This window comes from Amia ocellicauda, chromosome 15 (genome assembly GCF_036373705.1).
Source record: "Amia ocellicauda isolate fAmiCal2 chromosome 15, fAmiCal2.hap1, whole genome shotgun sequence".
In the NCBI taxonomy this organism is placed as follows: Eukaryota; Metazoa; Chordata; class Actinopteri; order Amiiformes; family Amiidae; genus Amia; species Amia ocellicauda.
The window spans coordinates 23,062,693-23,082,242 of NC_089864.1; the positions used below are offsets into that span (position 1 = coordinate 23,062,693).

At 44.8% G+C, this 19,550-nt stretch overlaps 1 protein-coding gene across 2 annotated transcripts; it reads right to left on the reverse strand.

The window, feature by feature from the left end:
- Nucleotides 1-8,697: 8,697 nt before the first annotated feature.
- On the reverse strand, nucleotides 8,698-16,884 carry LOC136771783 (uncharacterized). Of its 2 annotated transcripts, none has more exons than XM_066724300.1 (16): nucleotides 16,207-16,884; nucleotides 15,399-15,479; nucleotides 14,514-14,681; nucleotides 13,619-13,737; nucleotides 13,055-13,256; nucleotides 12,695-12,816; nucleotides 12,332-12,431; nucleotides 12,079-12,201; nucleotides 11,265-11,428; nucleotides 10,877-10,974; nucleotides 10,565-10,692; nucleotides 10,262-10,442; nucleotides 9,949-10,090; nucleotides 9,422-9,497; nucleotides 9,037-9,138; nucleotides 8,698-8,793 (listed from the first exon to the last, which is right to left on the reverse strand). In XM_066724300.1, the coding sequence occupies exons 1-15, from the start codon at nucleotides 16,847-16,849 to the stop codon at nucleotides 9,041-9,043; spliced, it is 2,445 nt and encodes an 814-aa protein (XP_066580397.1). In that variant the 5' UTR covers nucleotides 16,850-16,884; the 3' UTR covers nucleotides 8,698-8,793; nucleotides 9,037-9,040. The 2 variants fall into 2 exon arrangements, with proteins under 2 accessions (XP_066580397.1, XP_066580398.1); XM_066724301.1 differs by having other exon boundaries at nucleotides 8,698-8,920.
- Between the last annotated feature and the right edge of the window lie 2,666 nt (nucleotides 16,885-19,550).

Consider the following 19,550-nt stretch of genomic DNA (forward strand, 5'->3'; position numbering starts at 1 on the left):
CTAGTTATGAATGTGTCCATACATATATTACAATTCTTAAGAGGTATAATAACCTGTCATTTCACAATCAGATTGTATTGTTTATTGTAATGTACGACACTAACAATAACGATGATTTGTAAATGAAAATGCTCTGTGATTCCAGGATGCAGTAGCAGCTGTGTTGAGGACAGTATTCAGGAGACCATCCAGCTTAAGAAATGTTGTCCGGCCTGTGAGACCTGGGCGGACAGCGTGAGCTGCAGGGCCCTGGAGAAGCATGGGGACGACAGCAGCACTGTGAGTCACTGAGCGCATTACATTGCTTAGGATAATTATAAGGACAATGTCATAGGATTCTCCTGTACAATGTAAACAGGTATCATTTAAAGATGAAATAGATCATCATCATCTGAAATATAGTGACTATCCCATTGTGGCTCCCCTGCTCAACCTCTTCACCCGTTACTGCCAGGGTCTCCAGTATCCCCCTGCTGCCTACAGCCAGGCTTGGCGGAAGCAGTGCGAGCCTTTCCTCCCTACTATAATGGAGGAGGATGACGAGGACCAGCGAGTATCTGACGAGGAGGATGAGCTGGAGGTAGCCTTCCGATATTTGTTTGGCCCACCGTTGGTCTTGTGGGAGATGACACTGGAGGAGGTCTTCCTGCATCAGTGAAACTTTGCAGAAAAGGCAAACCCAGAGTTGGTGGAAACCACATAATAAAAAGTGTCAGGCCTGTACTGTAGCTGTCTTTAGTTCCTGATTGTTCTTGGGGAATTATGCCTTAGAAATCAAAACAAAGCAATCACAGAGATAGTTGATTTGGCCACACCTAATGTTTTTGCTCTCTCTCCGATTGCTTTGTTTTGATTTCTAAGGCAAAACTGAAGGCAAAACACCCCAAGAACAAGCAGGAACTAAAGACAGCTGCACTACAGGCCTGGCCGAGCATCACCAGGAAGAAACCCAGCATCTGGTGATGTCTATGGGTTCCAGACTTCAGGCAGTCATTGACTGCAAAGGATTTGCAACCAAGTATTGAAACTCGCAATTTAATTAATGATTATGTTAGTTTGTTCAAATACTTTTGAAACCTTAATGACTTGGAGAGGATCTGCAAAGAGGAGTGGGACAAAATCCCTCCTGAGATGTGTGCAAACCTGGTGGCCAACTACAAGAAACATCTGACCTCTGAGATTGCCAACAAGGGTTTTGCCACCAAGTACTAAGTCGAAGGGGTCAAATACTTATTTCAATCATTAACCTGCAAATCAATTTATAACTTTTTTGAATTGCGTTTTTCTGGATTTTGATTTTGTACTCGGCCGGCATGGAGCCGCATTTTCGGGCACCAAAAACCTGCTGGTCTGGAACCAAGGAACCCGTGACATCAAGGGCTGGGGACAGGGTAAAGTCATCTCCACAATAAGTTATTTGCTGGAGTTGAGTCGCCATTTTTAAAATGCCAGCAGAGACGCGAGCAGTGAGGAGAGTTTTGATTAAAATTGAGCAAAATCAGTCTGTCCAGGAGAGAGACACTTTAGTAACAATATGGTCTCATCAGGTCAACTCACTAGTTAGGTGTTGACAAATGGCAGCAATGAGAGACAACTGAGCACAGCTTCCATGACAGGAAAGACGTGTTACAGCGATATTATAATGATGGAGAGTTAATGCGGCGATATTGATTGGATAGAAATGTTGTTTGTTAATGAAGTGGTCATTAACTGGTCCTTACGGGCAGTTTCTTCCACCACTGGGAGAAATGTGGTGTTACGCTGAATCCAGTGCCCCTGAGAATAATGTGTCCCTGGTTGGTTTGCGCATGATTAATAATCTATGAATAAAGTCATTTTCTTAGCACAGGGTGAATTACACAAAAGAAACATACATATTATACAGTAAGAGAAGATCAAATACACAATAAGCGCTGTTACAGTGATGCGCTTTGCGAGCACTCGCATGCCAGCAATGCTGACAATGTATTATTATTATTATGTATTTCTTGGCAGACACTCTTATACAGGGCGACTTCCAAAACATAAGAGCACTGTTGCGGTGTCTGGCAACAGGGACAATGCAACAATGATTTGGGACCATCATCCCAGACTTCATCAATAAGCAGAAATTCCCATCAAACCATTAACATCACTTGAGACCATCTGACAGTTCATTGATTTGCCCACGACTGCGACGCAAATACCCCCAAAACAACTGCATTCATAATCAATAGGCTAGCTGTTAAGGTACAAACGCTTCAGTTGAAGCAACCTTTCGGGTCCCAGTGAATCATAGCAGAAATTGTTTCCACCTGTCGCACAGATAAGTCTGAGCAGAGGAAACATAATTGCGAACAAATTTTAACTAGTAACTTACTGGAAAGTTTCTTATATTTTCTAACAGTTATACAGTGGGTATATACAATACATAGGGGGCAATTTTACCCCAATACTAGCCTATAGTCATTGTCGTTAACAAGAATAAAAGTGAATTTGACCGTTTGGCCGTGTTTCTCGACTTCAATTCCGTGATTGGAATGCCCAGTGCCCGGCGCCAGCATTCGGTCCCCAAACCGGTGGAAAAGCAGGCCGATTCGTAAAAAGTTTAACTGGTTCCCAGGCCGAGCACCAGCACACGATCACCAGGCACCATGTCGGTGGAAAAGTGCAAAATGAGTATCACAGACTTTTACAAAAGAAAAAACTGATAATATGCCACAGGTTAACAATCAGTCTATTCAAACTAAGCGATCAGGATAAATGAGGAAGAGATACTAAAGGGACTAGCAGAATTAAAAACAAACCAATCACCTGGCCCAGATGGTATATTTCCAACAGTACTTAAAGAAAGGAGGGAAATATATTGGCCGCCAACTAAAATATTCCAACCGACGCTTTGTGTCAAGGGGATCTGCCAACTGACTGGAAGACGGCAAATGTCATACCTATCCACCAGAAAGGGGACAAAACTGAGCCAGGAACTTACAGCCCAATCTGTCTCACCTGCATTACTTGAAAAAGGTTGGAAAAAATTTGACAGAAAATAGAAGAGCGTCTTAATGAAAACCATATTCTTGGAGAAGGTCAACATGGGTTTAGACGAGGTAGATCAGAGGGGTGTACTACGAAGCGAGGGAACTGGCTTAACCAGGTAAGTTCAGGAGTAACTTTGCGAGGTCGGGTATAACTTCCCGGTTAACCCGTACTACGAAAGGTGGATAAGTTTTACCCGAGGTATACTGTCATAGCAATATACGCGCATCTCTGAACTGCTCCGAGCAGGTTATGTTCGTGGTTAACTCGGTGTTACCCTATGTAAGCACCGCCTCTCCGCCCACAATCTTGTCGGGACCCAATCGACATTGGCCCACGGGTTGCGAGAGGCTCACTCCTCAGGGCGAGGGTGTTTAGAGACCGGGCAACTCCTCTAGCTCCCCTCGATGATGCTCTCTGTGAAAGATATCGATTCTCATCTGAGGGAATTCACTGTCTCAATGCCACTCGCCGGAGTAATGCCCTCACTGTTGAACAGACAGTGTGCCTTGCTTTGCAGGATTTTGCCAGCGGACACTTCATGTATCCCATCAGTGATGCTGAACCTCTGAGCAGGAATACTGTCTGCTGTGCAGCTCGCAAGGTGGCACTTGCTCACATTGAACTGCTGGATACATTTGTTGTGTCTCTGGCCATTTAACACATTTCAAACTACCTTTAAGCGCCAGAGCCGGTCATTGTAACCGATATCTCTTTAAAAGCTGTGATATGACAATCAAAGGCAAACCATCGTATAAAACTCAGAAGTTTTATTCATGAACTTCAAATCCAATATTTACATAGCACAAATGTAGTATTGAAATTGAAATATGATCATAAAACATTAATATTATTGCTATAAATAACAACGTAGTTTTTTCTAAACGCGCACACTGCAGTCAAATCATGAATAACTATATAGCCTACAATGAGCAAAAAGCTCAAAAACGGCAAACAATAAGATAATGAAACAAGTGCAAACGTAAATATTGAAATAATTCTCAAAAGCAATATTTTATAGTTCAAAAATAACTATTGCATTTATCAAAACATAATTGTACACTAAAGTAAACATTTTCAACACCGTAAACTTTGTTTTCAACATACAGTGTTTGTATTCACTGTAGCTTTGTATTTCAATAAACTAGTCACTATATATTTAGCCTGCATACCTGACAGCTCCTGCAGTCCACACAGGACACGTTTCTGCACTTTCCCTGCACGAGCTTGTACCTCACACTTCATTTTGACAGCCTCTCCAGGTGAATACTTTTGCTCCATGAATATATACCATTGCAATAAATGCTCCTCTGCTGATAATGTCCGTGAATCATTATTTTGCGTGCGATGTGTCTGCGTTATTGCACTCTGTACTGTGCAGTAGTGATCGTGTATTGATCAGTGGAGTAAAAGCACTCGGTGCCATTTGGACCTGCGTTTCACACGCAGTGTTTTCACAGCACTGGCACAAACCCACGACTGATCTGTCATTGCCAGTATCACTGATGCCCCTGATTCAGTCATGTTCATATACACGGCATTTCCAAAACGAGCTCTCTTCAGTCTCTGACTGTAGACAGGTAGAGATTGCCAATGGAGCGCCAGACTGACTGTATTGTAAAGGGCAGGCAGGATTATGCATTATATTTGAGTTATGATGTATTTAAATGACCGGTCAAAATAACCCGATTTTGGCTATTCTAGGTAAATGTGTTTATAACTTATTTATTTTCGTGTTTATCCAGCTAAAACGCGGCAGGCATGTTTAATACATATATTTAGGAAAAGACATGAACGGGTATGTGCAGTGTATTTAGGAACACAGAGTAATTCAAATTTAATAACCAAATTGGTCAAATTGACTAGTGTCAAATTCTAAAGATCAAAGAGGCGTTTTATCCGATCGCAGGTCATTCGCAATATAAAAATACTTGGTCTATTGTTAATATGCATAGCCTGGGCCTATATACAGAACACCTTTTTTCATAGGAATGCCGAGGGTGATTGGTGTGATTGACTGTGCGCATATCCCCATTAGAGCACCCCTGGGAGAACATGAGGGGGATTATGTGAATAGGAAGTCATTTCACAGCATGAATCTTCAGCTATATGATCAAATCGTATTTGATCTGATATGTAGCCTAGTCTACATAATTTTGTCCTTAAAACTTCTACTTATATTCAAGACAATTAAAGACACATTAGGTGGTGAGCCACGACCAAGAGTGGATTCCCGAAATCCTCCAGGATACACATAACATCTGTACTGTGTATTAATGATAAGCATTATTAATACACACCACCTGAATGTTGTGCTTTCCACTGGGGTTGCAGCTGAAATCATTGTTAGAATGAAGTGATTCTGAACACAATAGCATTAAATTCATACAGGCAGCCCTACAGTCTAGGTGCTTTAGGGAGTAGATCTTAATTTATTAATAGTAAGTAACAGGTCAATTTCAGACATGTAGCCCATGTGTAGGCTATAATTGAAGTATCCTAATTATTTTCACATATTTAGATAGACTATTTTACGTGTCCTTACATCTCATATTACAAATAAAACAATCCGTAAGACAAAATATAGAACCTATGACAAGAATACTGTTCTTACGAATTGACTCTGTCGGCAATGCGCTGACAACAGCGCCAATTTAGCCGCTAACCTTTCTAAAAACCCTCATATCCTGACATTACCAGCTGCATTATTCCGGGAACAGTCCGGTGCACAGACACTGCGCACAAACTGAGCCTGCGCTGCCCAAACACGCCCCTTTTACATTAACGCGCACAAACTCCAGTTAAGGTAACACCGAGTCAACTATCTAACATCTTAACCACCGTCATAGTACCGCTTAACACCAGTTTAGGCAAACAGAGTTTGTCAACCCTGACTTTCCTTGATGACCCCGAGTTCAATCTGAGTAGGTTAAACTCCCTTCGTAGTACACCCCTCGGGTCTTACTAACCTATTAGAGTTCTTTGAACATGCAACTGCAGATCACATGACCGGAGAAGATTTACTTAGATTTTCAGAAAGCTTTTGATAAGGTTCCACACAAACACTGCTCCTAAAATTGGAAGCTGTAGGGATTCAGGGTAATGTAAGTAGATGGATTATGAACTGGTTGATGTATAGGAAACCGAGAGTGTTGATTAGAGGAGTTGCTTCTAACTGGAGTGAGGTTGTTAGTGGAGTTCCACAGGGATCAGTATTAGGGCCTGTACTTTTTCTAATCTAGATTAATGATCTGGACTCTGGATAGTTAGCAAACCTGCAGATCATACGAAACTAGATGTCTCAGCAGATACAGATCGGTTCAAGACACTGACCCTCACCTACTGCCGTCTCGACCAGACTGCACCAAGTTAGCTGCAGACCCTCATCTCTCTATACATCCCCTCCAGACCGCTGCGGTTCCCAGTGCCAGAAGACTCCAAGGCTGCTCCTTTTCATCCCCGGAACGACCTTCCCACTGAAGTCAAAATGGCAGAGTCCCGGACTTCCATCCAGCAATTACTCAAGACATCTTTTCAGACTACTTGTCATTAGGGCTGCAACAAACGATTATTTTGATAATCGACTAATCTAACGATTATTAGAACGATTAGTCGACTAATCCATTTTATTTTTCACTGATTAATCAGTAGGATTTTAACGATTATTCAGCTTTTGCAATTTGTTAAAACATTGAGTTATACTTATTCTAATAAATAAAACAAGGAAATCACTTCAGCTTTTGAAAATAATCTTTTTATTGCACTTTGAGCCAACTGAACTGGCCAATCTCTTTTTCTCTCAAATCACATATGCTCTCTAAGCATTGTTTCAATAATTTTGATGCCTTAAAAATAAATAAAAAATACAAATAAATAGAAATAAGTCAGTTGCATTACAGACAAAAAAAATGTAGGAATGTAAACAAATCTGTATTAAATTAGGCAGCAGCATTAAAAGCTTCATTTGTAAGACAACGGGAGCTGGAGCACACTCCTCTCTCACCGTTTCCATCTCCTCTGGTGCTGGGATGTTGCTGCATGCAGGTTGTGCTCCCATGGAAAGCAAGTTCCGCCCTGCATGCCTTATAGATGACAGCATTTTCAGTTTGAACTTCAGTGCAACTTTCCCACACGCGACTTGTTCTGCTCGGTTTGCACGCTGACATTTTAGCACCGTTTTCTTCTATTGGATTGCATATGGCAGGGCTGCATTACAGTCTAGTGCTACAGCACCACACTGGTCAAATCACATTATTGCAGGCACACCAAGTAGTTTGATCTCATAGGACCCATTTGTCGACAACAAAAATCTGTCGACAATTGTGTCATTGTTGACGTTGTCGACTAATCGTTTCAGCCCTACTTGTCATTTATTCTCCTGGAAGATTGCACTGGGAGAACATTTTGTCATACTCCTGCCTTTGCATTACTTGCACATGTAATCGATTATTTTGAGATTCCCTACACTCACTTTCCCTTAGCTCTTACCATCTTGTCTGCACTGATCAGATTTTTCATTCTAGGATGAAAGACCTTATGTATGGTTTATGGTCTCCCATATACACTTCTGAATTTGTAAAATGGCCAAGGGCATCTGCTATAGAAAGGAATCCAATCTTGGCAGCACAGGTTATTCACAAGGGACTGAAAGTGTACAGTCCCTTAAAGGTAGTGACCATTCAAGATTTGGTCACTAGATCTGCAATGTGCAGTCTCACCTATTTTTTAAGCCTTCGAAGAAGGCAATTAAGACTTGCTGGCTCTAAAATTACCAGACAATAAAAACCTAGCCAAACATCCAAAACAAAACCAAGACTTACCTCTTGCAAGTCCAAAACAGGGAAGTCAGTTTGAAGGAGAAATCCAGTCAAAGCACAATCCCTAGTATACCTGTACAGCTTTATATGGATTACACAACCAGTTAACCCATTGAGGCCACATTTGGGGCATATGTGGGAAGCACAACATGGATTTGCAACCCAAGTTCAAGAAACTTGGGCATTTTATATTTGGATCCTTTGGTCACAAATCAAGATGCGCCTCATTGCTGCAGCAACGCTGATCCAGAGAAATCACAGCCAAGTATTCTATATCTAGATGACAAAAAGGAGGAGGTTAAATCTGGATGAAAGCATTCCAAAAACACTTCCTCCCTGGCCATCCCCCAAACCTGCTTAGATGACCACATATTGCATCAGGCAGAAAGTACTGCCAAAGCATATTAAGTGGTGAAGGTGGTTAGCTACAGCAGTTGATCCTAGTTCATATGGAGACACCCAAAGTCTCAGGTGACCAGGCCACTCTTCACTAGAGAAGGCCCAGTATCCCTCCAGGCAAGAGCATCTCACTTTACAGAGCATGTTCAGCACCCTAGCAAGCAAGCGCTGATACTTGGCTATACCAGCACTGTAGGATTTCTGGAGTCTCCCATTGGGAATGCGACACCTTTTCAATATTCTTTGGTCATGCATAATGCATGCTTGCTGTAACATTTGGCCCTCAAGCAAAGTAGACTTGAGCATCAGTGCTCAAACCTCGGACGGTTAAATATCCCCACTTTAGAAGGCCAACTCTAGAATGATCCTATCCACCCAGAAAGGTTTTTGCTTTCCAGCACAGGCATTGCACATCCCAGGTCTATTTGATGCACAAGCACACACACATTCAGACTCACAGACAAGGTCAGATCAACCATTTATTCAATCAATGCTTAACAGCCATCACCTCAGGCAGCTGGAGATCTTGCAAAGACCAGGAGCAATAGGTTCCACTGCAGCCCTGAGGGAGAAGAACAGATGCTTTGTGGCTGGCTGGTTGTCAGAAATCCAAGCAAGATGTAGGGGGACCATCAAGTTTACCACCTGCCCTCAAAGGCAGAGCCATCTGGCAACAGGATTGAAACCTCCTGTGCAGAGAAGGGGGAAGATGCCAACGCAAACCAGAAGAGCCTGCCAATCAGCATTGCATCTGGTCCTCCCTGCTTTAGCAGGACTGTTCCAGTGCACAGTAGTACATGCTTACCCAGTCACTGGGCCAGCAGGCCTGCAGATCTCTTGGCCATTCCTGGGCAAGGCTTCCTGGCACAGCGCTCGTCAGCATTGGGGTCCTCAACCACTGGGAGCTCTGGAATACAGGAGGGACAACATCTTGGGCAGAATCCCTCAGCAGGAATTGTGCCCACCTCAGCTGGCAATATTCTCACATTAAAAAAGGATCTTCCCCAACACCAAGCTGGGATCATCAAGTCCCAGTGGAGTTGGGAAGCACACCGGTTGCCCTATTGAAGTGCATCTCGGACGGACTCCAGAAGCAAAATGGCATCAACACACCAAGAAGCTATGCCTTTAACCACAGTGTTCACTACAATGAAGGGAAGTGCAGTCCTTTGCACAGGTCCATCACTTACTGCGCCCATCAAAGCATCCTTCCACACACTGCTTGGCTGATGGGGAGCAGACTTCCGTGGAGCACATGAAGTAGATCTACAGAGGGGCATAAATCTCGTTAGGCATTCAGTCAGTTTGGACACTCACTCATCCAGGCCTTATTGCCACCATTCCCTAAATACATTCTGCAATAGAAGCCACAGTCCGTCAAGACAAATGTACTCAAGCGTCTTCTCATCTACTGCAGACAACTGGAGTGGCAATCATGGGTCTGCAGAACCCCAAGCCAATTAGCTTCACTCTCAAATTACCCAAGCCTGGGAATATCAATGAAGCAAAGTCAGATCCTTGACAGCCAAGGACTATTCAGGCTTGCGTGCAGTGACTGCTCAAAGGGAGCAGAGAACTCCAGTACTGAGGACCTTTAGGACCTGCTCAATTTGGTTTCTCTGACCAGCAGCCTTCCATTTATGATGCGAGAGAACACCAATGGTTTAACGCAGGACGACTGTGCAGGCAGCAAGCCAGAGCACACGTGGCCCCTCACCTCCTCACGGAGGTAGCGGTGAGTCACTTGATCCATGAACTGGAAGGTGCGGATCTCAAAGCGACGGTGGTGCTTGGGCAGAGGCTGCTTATGGTTGATGTGCAGGGTGGAGGTGTGACCGTAGTCCAGAGGGTTGGGGCAGCTGGGGACCAAGATGCCATCATTTAATAGTGACCAAGAAAAATGCATCTCAGAAGGCCAGTAAAGACCATTGAAGCATTGCCACAGCATCTGTTCTGTGGATAGTTGGCAGTCATGCATGCTGCGTGTCCTGGTTATAGCATTTAAGCACATCCTCAGGTCTAGCACTCACCCCTCATAGACCAACACCCAGACAGCCTGGGCAGAGCGGGGGTAGGCAACACAGTAGTGCACCAGCAGCACCAGGCTGGGGTCAGGGGCATTCAGCAGCTGCACCTCCAAGAAGACTGGCCTGCCCAGCAAGAGCCGCAGGGGCCGGTGGTACTGAGGGTAAAACCGGCTGTAGGTGTCATCTGGGGAAGACAGATGCTTGAAGCAGAAGACAAGGAGGAACAAAGCACAACCAAGCAGCACCTGGCAAGCACACCACCCAACTTGGGATCCTTGCCGACGAGGGTTAAAGGCCCATGCTCACCTGTGGCAATCCTGAGCTGCACCCCAAACACCCCATGGGACAGAATTGCATTGGGCAGGTAAGGGTTTTTCACCAGGTATCCAGTGCTGGCCAAGTTCCCCTCTGCATAGCGACACTCCACCAGCAGCCTGCATACAGAAGAGGGCAGCTCTGCAAGAGGACCTTTGAGCAGGAAGGCTACTGCAGAGCTCAACATGGAGCTCTGCTTCCATTACTACAGGGACATTAGGATTTGGATTCATGGCATGTAGAGCAAACCTGCTGGTCCACAAGGAAGAGGCCGCTTGGAAGCCCAATATTCTTACTGCTTACCTGAAGGGACTGTCCCTAGTGATGACTCCATAGTTCAGGCTATTGCGTCTGGCCAGGGCCATTACTTCAGCCAGGTAGATAGTGGTCTCCCCCACCACCTAGGAACACAAGGGGTTATTGCCAGCAACACCAGTGGATCCTGCCTGGCAATAGGCATTTTACTGGATAGCTCCTTGCAGCAGAGGACATGGTGAACCAGCCCCTGCCATTTCACTTGCCTAAAAAGGCATCTGGCATTTTACTTTAGCATTAGTTACATGAACCATCGGACTAGTTTCAGCTGCCTCATACAGTCCAGATGTTACACTGAAAAGTCAACCAAGTTGCTCAGGTTAAAGTGGAATACTCCAAGCCACACGCCACAGAACACCCCAGCAGCATTACTCACAAATGCATGGGTTCCACAGCCAGTCACAGGGAACTTGAAGACTGCAAAGTCTGCGGTGCAGATGACCGGGGTGCAGGACTTGTTGCCAGCAACCACCAAGGAGGCAGGGTTCACAGAGAAGGTGCGATGGACCACAAAGACAAAGTGCCCGTCAGCAGTGCATTCTGGGAGAGGGGGAAGTGCAGGGAAACCATGCATTTAAAAAGCCCAGCTACTGAATTGCAGGCATTCCAACACCATCAAATGGACTGGGTCAAAGTAGCCTGCCAGCAGCACGGAAATGAAGTCCCAGTATAACCTGGCCCTTACCTTCCAACAAAAAGTCAGCCTTGATGGCAATTTAACTGTAGACCTGCCAAGGCCATTCATTGGACAGAAGTATGGTTTGTGTGCATCTAGCCTCTACAAAACCACACCTTTCCATTTACATGGTTTTGTATAATCAGGACATGCCAGTATAGATGCATTTCTGCATTTACATTTTGCACCATTGCATTTAGCCCATGCACTTCAGATCAAGGGCCATATCAACCACTAGTCAATATTGTGGAAATCATTCCTACCCTCAGTTGCATGTAGAACGTACACCATGACGCTGTTGCAATCCGTCTATACAGACCAATTTTGGTGGATCGGATGCATTGTGACTTGGCTGGATAAGACGAAGATGTGAAATTGTGAGAAAGCCCTCATGTTGACAGCATCTAGCAGTGAAGCTTCTCTCACCATGGTCATTAACCACAGGAGTTCTGCCAATAGCCAACCATTCCTTTAAAAGCATGGCCTTCCTGCTAGACGGACACGACAGACATACCTTCCAGAGGATAGTAGCAGTGGCCAGTGTCCGAGTCTACACAGCAACCCTTGGCAAGGCAGGCTTTGGAGCCCATTCTCTTGGGACCACACGATACCTGCTGTCTCTTGGGGATCTGGCATCCTGCAGGGTACAAAGAGCAACCAATTAAGCAGCCATTTCTGAAGGAAGCACTGCTTAGAGGAATAAGGGCCCCACCCAAGATCCTTGCATTAAATCATCCTTTTGGATCAGTGGGAAGAGAAGGACTCACCTTGCTTTGGCACAAGTGGTTTATAGGGGCAGGATACCTGGATCTCTGCTCCCTCTCCCCCACTAGTCACATAAGCCACCTGGATAATGTACCTCTTCTCCTGTGAGCAGAAGGAGCTACATTAAAGCAGAGGATGTGGGGATAACCAGGAGCCAGACTTTAAAATCCATTGAGCATTCATGGTATTAAAAGGGTCAACATTTGAACAATGGATTCCTAGAAGCCAAGACACTTGCAGATCACACGCCACGGACGTCACACCCTAAACCTGACAGAAACCAACTTACTCTTGCGGTTAGTCAAGCATTACAGAAGACCCAAGGCAGGTCAAGTGCCAAGTTGAACATGGAACGCAGTGCTTACCACAAGCTTTACATCACAGGCAGTGTACGGGATGGTCAGGATGTTCTTGCCATCCTTCTTCACCAAGGCATAGCCACACAACGTGGGGGTCTGGAGCACAGGGACCAAGGTTTTGGAGGAGTCTACAGAGACGGGAGGAATGTAGAACACCTGCTCAGCCTGTGGATTTCAAAGTTATAGCACTGAAATGACCATTTGGAATACAGTATTTGACCACGTCTAGAAAGCCTTCACCATTTAGGTCAGGGTCAGCCACCCTTCAGCTCAAGCTCCAGTAGATGGACTCATGGAAAGCTGCATGCATACAGAGAGATGGGGTTGGCAATCCTCCCACTCCTGAACTACAAACCCAGCTCTCACCCAGGATTTTCACAGCTGACAGGGGACCAGCAGGTAGCTGCACAGTCATGCACACTTCACTGCAGGAGATGGACAGGCCTTTGGGAGGTTCAGGCATTGGAGTGGTGGTCACTGGGCAAGACACTGTGGCCACAAATGGCTTCTTCAAGACCAGGTCATAGTACTGGAGGGTCAGTGCTTCATGGAGTTCATGGTCCTTCCTCTGTTCAAAGAAATAGGGATTAGAAGCTCACAGGATCAGTACTGGGTCAAATGGCATCTTCGTGCTCTCATAGCCAGACCTAAAGGGTGACCAGGGACTTCAACCCAACTTCAAGAGGCATTGCTTTCAAGTCACTACTCATGTACATTGGATACCATATCATCGGTTAACCTGGGCAGTCCCAGCAGCAGGATGAACTCGGCAGGGGGTATTGACTATTCAGAACCAGAGCAAAGAAAAAGGGGGCCCAATATCCCAACAGAGGGGGCATTGCCCCCTTCCCCACCCTGTGGCTCCAGGCCTGAACTTGGGGATCTGCTCCCCCTTTCCAGCCTTCAGAAAGGAGTGGGACCCTCACTTACCAAGTTAAATATATAGCAGCCCTTGAAGGATGCAATCAGCACCAGGGAGCTGTTGCTTTGCCTCACCGTGTGCTTACAGGACCTGGGGAGCTTCAGAACTGGGAGTAGTCTCCTTCCAGCTGCAATGGGGTACAAAACGGAATTATACCAAGACAGGCAGTGGCTTCAATGCCTCAAGTACCCTCTTAGTACCCCCACACCAAGGAACACCAGGCTTAGAATTTCAGGATTTCAGGGGCAAGGCCACTTGGCCTTAAGGGCATGCCCAATTTGCCAGGGCACCAAGGCCATTGTGCTAAATAGCCTTTTGAATTGCTTCAGAACCAGAAGAACACCAGCAATTACTGTAACAGAGGGATTTAAGAAAGCTTGTGCATGTCCTCCTGATGCCTTAGGGACAAAGGGGCTACGAATTCATGATTGTGCACCAATCTCACTCTCCTCCTACCAAGCCCTCAGTGTCCAGTGGCAAAAAAGACTGAAGGACTTCTCAATGCACCAATTCTTTTTAGGAGGACCATCAATTAAAGCCGACAGCCTGCACTTTAACCCTGCCTATAGTCATTGTATCATTTCAAATCAAGATCTCGAGTACAGAGGCAAAAGGCCAAAACATTTGTCCATGTCCAAGTATTTGGAGACTACACTGTAAATGAAACCGATCAGAGGATAGAAAGCCTAGGTGGGGTTCTGAAGTCTCATTGGAATCTAGTCTGGTGGTAACAGCTACCATTAGCCGATGAACATTAAACCTGAAAATAAAGGTCACCAATTACGTTTGAGCAAGCCAACATTGGCTAAAATGAAACCATGAAAGCACCTTAATCCAATTATAGCATATAGAACACGTTTTTAACATTACATTTGATCTCAGTCACTGAATGTCAACCATCACCTTTCCGCAGGAAGATCCGAGTGTAACGCTGCAAGGAGAACTGGATCAACATGCTGCCGTTCCCACAAGCGACACTTGGCTCTGGAACTTGGGACACGTCCTCTCCCTCAGGCTCAGAGTCTGAACCATCAGCATCATCTGGGAGGACACCAGCATTGGCCTCATCACCTGAGAGAGACATGGAGTTCAGTACTTTGTCCATTAGTCTCAAACCATGTGGGTCAACTTAGCCCTTGTGCAAGTGCGAAGCTTAGGCACGGTTAAGAAGATGCTCCAAAAGCAACGTATAAATGTACAGTTCCAGTTTACATATAGAAGCAGCACTGCACTTTTAGTGCATATTGTGGATACCAGCTAACATTGCCAACAGCTGATCCTGGTGGCAAGAAACCGGAGGCTCATACCTTCATTAACTGCTCAAATTTCATAAAGCCTAATCTCTACTCGGGAATCTGAAGAGGCTAGTTCTACAAATACATTGAAAGGGGATTGTTCAATTGCCTTTATTGAAGGTTCTCCATACAAGTTACAATTCCAGATTTCCCCCTTAATGCATTTGTGAATTACATCTATACAATCAAGTGGTTTATCAATTCATTTATCCCCATGTCCCACTAACCAGTTCACCTTCCATAGCACTGAACAAGATGGGCTTCAAGGCATTTGCATTAAACCAATGCATTATAGAAGGGCAGATCTGCACAAAGTACTAGGTCCATCACACCTGATATTCTAGACCCACACTACAAACTAGGTCCTGTTGTAGGACAAGGGCTTCCCCATCTCATGAGCAGGGGTGACAGTCACAGCAAAGCCAGGAAAGAGGTTCAAACAGGTGGTAGATGGCCAAGCAGTTCAGGAGACCAAAAACCTGGCCAATCCTACCTCGCTCATTAGCCTCATCATTTAAATGCAGGTCAGAGCCAGCCTTCTCCTCCTCCAAGGTGGCATCATTCATCTCATTATCTGAGGGAGAGAACATGGCATTTTAAAGTGGACCAAATAAAGATGCCAGTCATTCCAGGCACCTCTGCCCTATAAATACATCTATAGAATGTAGACCATCATACATGCCACGTTTTAGTGAACAGTCTATATAGGGGACACCTTCATACACTTACTCAGGCTTTGAAGCGAGAGTTGGCACTAATTAAAGCTATACCCATGGAGTGGTTGTTGCAAGGGCATTACTGGGCAGCCAATGCACAATTCCTGGCTCCCCAATGTTCCTTCACAAAAGGAATGCATGGAAAACACCTGGGGAGTCAGTAGAATAGGTTTGATTTTCAGCAAGTCTCTACAGCTATTAAAAGTGCAATACATTTTATACCTTGTGAATACCCAAATCATGACATGTAGTGCACATCATGTTGCAATATAAAGGGTTTTACATACTGTACGTGGAAGGTTTCAGGTTGAACCGTTCCATTAGATGGACTAACATTTAGCCATGCATGTTAAAGGCCATCAAAAGCCATACATGGTCAAATACTACAAAAGTGGCTGGCTTGTGTAGCATGAAACCATCATGCATTCCCATAGCCAGGCCATTCTTTTCAGATATCAGCTTTGCCACATGTTGAATGTGGCTCCATTTTGGGCACACTGAAGCAATATGCCTCCCCCATTGAAACCCCTTTTCACATTACATATCCTTTGCATCACCTGGAAGGGCCTTCACTGGAGTGCTTACCACTGCGAGAAACTGCAACACCAGGCGTGACAGCCTCAGGGTCCCCGATCAGTGGAAGGCTCTCCACACCATCTCTTGGTAAAGTGGACAGATCAAGCCAATCCGAGCCTACACCCTCAGATTCAGACACCTCCAAAGCACCATCTTGACTCACATCAAGGTCAGAGTCTTCATCCCAGTAGCCATCAGCATTAAGAACGTTAGCCACTTTTATAGGATTAGAGCGGTCACGATCCTCATTGAAGAAGGCATTAGAGGCAACATTTTTGTTCACCACCTTATCCCAGTTAGAAGCTTCTACAGGGTCTTGTGGAGACTTCCATGCTTCCTCATGGTCTTGCTCCAAGTCATGCCAAGCCAGGTTACCTTCATCATCATCATCATCATCATCATCATCAACACCAGGCTGTGAAGGAAAATGACCCATTTTATCAGCACCTGCATTAGACCCGTGAAGATCCAGGGGAGTGTATTCATCCCAGAGGAACACATCCTCATCAGGTTCATGGAAGCGCTTCACCCTGCCATGCAAGTCATCCTCAGTTTCAAATGGATCCTCACTCTCCAGCTGAGCATTTGACAAACCACAGAACAGCCATGTAGCCAGCAAAAACCACACTCTCCGTCCATCACACCACAACATTATGACCAGCAAGGTGCCAGAGAGTGAATAATGCCTTGCTAGCTCTAGCAGGTTTATATACTGATATGTGTTTAGTGTGGTTATGGAAAAGGCTGTGCAATCAGCAATGCCCCATCACCAGCCAATCAGCTGCCTCGGCTCTTAATTGGCAGCATTGTCACGCACTCATGGAGGATCGGGCATTTTCTTCCGCTGCCACGGCAGTCTGTCTACAACACGGGCTGCTGGGGAACCTGTTCATTGTAACACCACGGAGCTCATTCCCACGAATAACCCGAAAACCCTGTATAAAAGGCAGCAAAACGTGTAGTATCTCACAGAGCAACACAATACAAGAAGGATGAGAATAAAACGGCCAAGAATTAGGAATGTCGTGATCTGTATATTCATTATTTTATTCGTGTTTAATCTCGTGTTTCTTTCAGCACAAACACTTAATCACAACACTAGGGCTGGGCGGTCGAATTAATGCGATTAATTCGAATTAATGTTCTTGCACGATGTGTAAAATGCCTGAAATCGCGCAATCGAGAGTTGATGTTATAACGTGCGCAACTTTCTTATTTCTGCCAAGTTTGCAAAGGGCAAATCAGCAATTTCCCAATCATGCTCCAGGGCGGGCAGAGAATAAACAGAAGAAAAGCAAAGAAAAGAAAAGCAGTTTAAAAATGCATGACTGGGTTAATCTGGCTTGTTGTAACAGTCAGGCACACTGATGTTTAAGGCATTATTATTACAAGAATAATATATTGCAGTGTGCTTTTCGTATAGATAATGAATGCCTTAACTGAATATACAGAACATGCATGTAGCACACGAGTGATTACAGACCAAACCAAAACATAATGCAGTAAATAACACACACTGCACACTCTTGAGCCATCGCCGTTAAACTATAATAATATTAGCACTGGGCATACAAAACGTTAATAATTTATACTTTGTAACTCGTAGAAAAAGCCAGATAAAAAGGCACATAGCCGCAAAATAAAAACCGTGAATAAGGTCCATTGCCAGTCAGTCAGACTCACTACGAAGATGACAGCAATCAACGCGACGAGATTGTGAAGACAAATGCCGTAATGTCGCCTCAGTGATATGGAAGTGGTTTTGCAAGTCCTGCGTCGAGCAAACAAACCACTGTGTGTGGAAAGTGTGTAGAAAGTGTCGCAAGTGAAAGTGGCAGCACAACAAGCGCAGGTGCGGGAGCTGCGACGCAAACTCGCCGCGCAATGGGAGCCGAGCGGCACTGCGAGATACAGCTCTGTCCCTCCTAAAGCCCTGCATTTTCCAGTGCCATCCCAGATGGCCAGGGGGCCCGGGAGGAAATCACAGATGCGGTGACATTTCATATCACGAAGACATGTTTTTTTTTTAGGGATAGCATACTAGAGGCATGTTTTCAATTGTATTTAAAACAAAAATATGCGCAATACTGACAGCTATGGAAGTGGTGCTGTTCTTTTGCTATTCTTACACGAATGTTATTGCACATGTAAATTGATACAGAACACAAGTCTTTTTTTCGATCAGTAAAATAATTACATATGTTTGAATATGTCAGTATTGTTTATTTTGTTTAGAGAAAACAATAATAATCAAGACTTAAAATTGTGAATCGTCTCTACATAATAATAATAATAATAATAATAATACATTTCATTTGGGGGACGCCTTTCTAGATACTCAAGGACATCTTACACAAAGTTGACCTATATAAATTAATACAATAAACATAGATGACGATGGAGAAATACATAGGGACTGACAGTTACAAAGGAAACAACAGCTCAAATGTAGCCATAGGGCTATAGAAGGTAGGCTTTCTTAAAAAGGTGAGTTTTTAAAAGGTTTTTACAAGAGATGAGAGTGTCTGCTTGTTTTATTTGTGAGGGGAGTGCATTCCAGAGCCTCGGGGCCGAGCAGCTGAGGGCCCGGCCACCCATGGTGGCGAGACGGAATTGGGGGGTGGCAAGGAGACCAGCAGAAGAGGAACGGAGGGAGCGGGAAGGGGCATAGGCTGGGATGAGGTCCAACAGGTAGGTAGGTGCCAGGTTGAAGGGCTTTGTAAGTAAGGAGGAGCCACTTAAAGACGATACGGTAGTGCACAGGGAGCCAATGTAACTGGATAAGGACTGGTGTGATATGTCCAGATGATCTAGTGCAGGTGAGTATTCTGGCAGCAGAGTTCTGGACCAAGGAGAGAATTGCAGTAGTCCAATCGGGAAGTGACCAAGGCATGGATAAGGGTTTCAGTGCTGGAGTGTGACAATGAAGGACGAAGCCAAGATGACACCAAGGCTGTTGACTGAAAACTGAAAACCCATCAATGTTAATACTAAGGTTGTGCTGTTTAGAAAGAATAGATTTAGAGCCAATAAGCATGACTTCCATCTTGTTGCTGTTAAATTTGAGGAGGTTTGTGCTCATCCAGCTCCTTATGTCTTGGAGACAGTAAATAAGGGAAGTGGGAGGGAGGGGAATGGTGGGTTTGGTGGAGATGTAAAGCTGCATATCATCAGCATAGCAGTGAAAATTGACTTTGTGATGACGCATAATCTTGCCCAGCGGTAGGAGGTAGATTATGAAAAGAAGTGGTCAAAACACTGACCCCTGGGGGACACCCTGTGAAACAGCTGCACACCCTGATCTGTGTTTTTTAATTTGCACAAATTGTTGACGGTCAGTGAGGTAAGAAGAA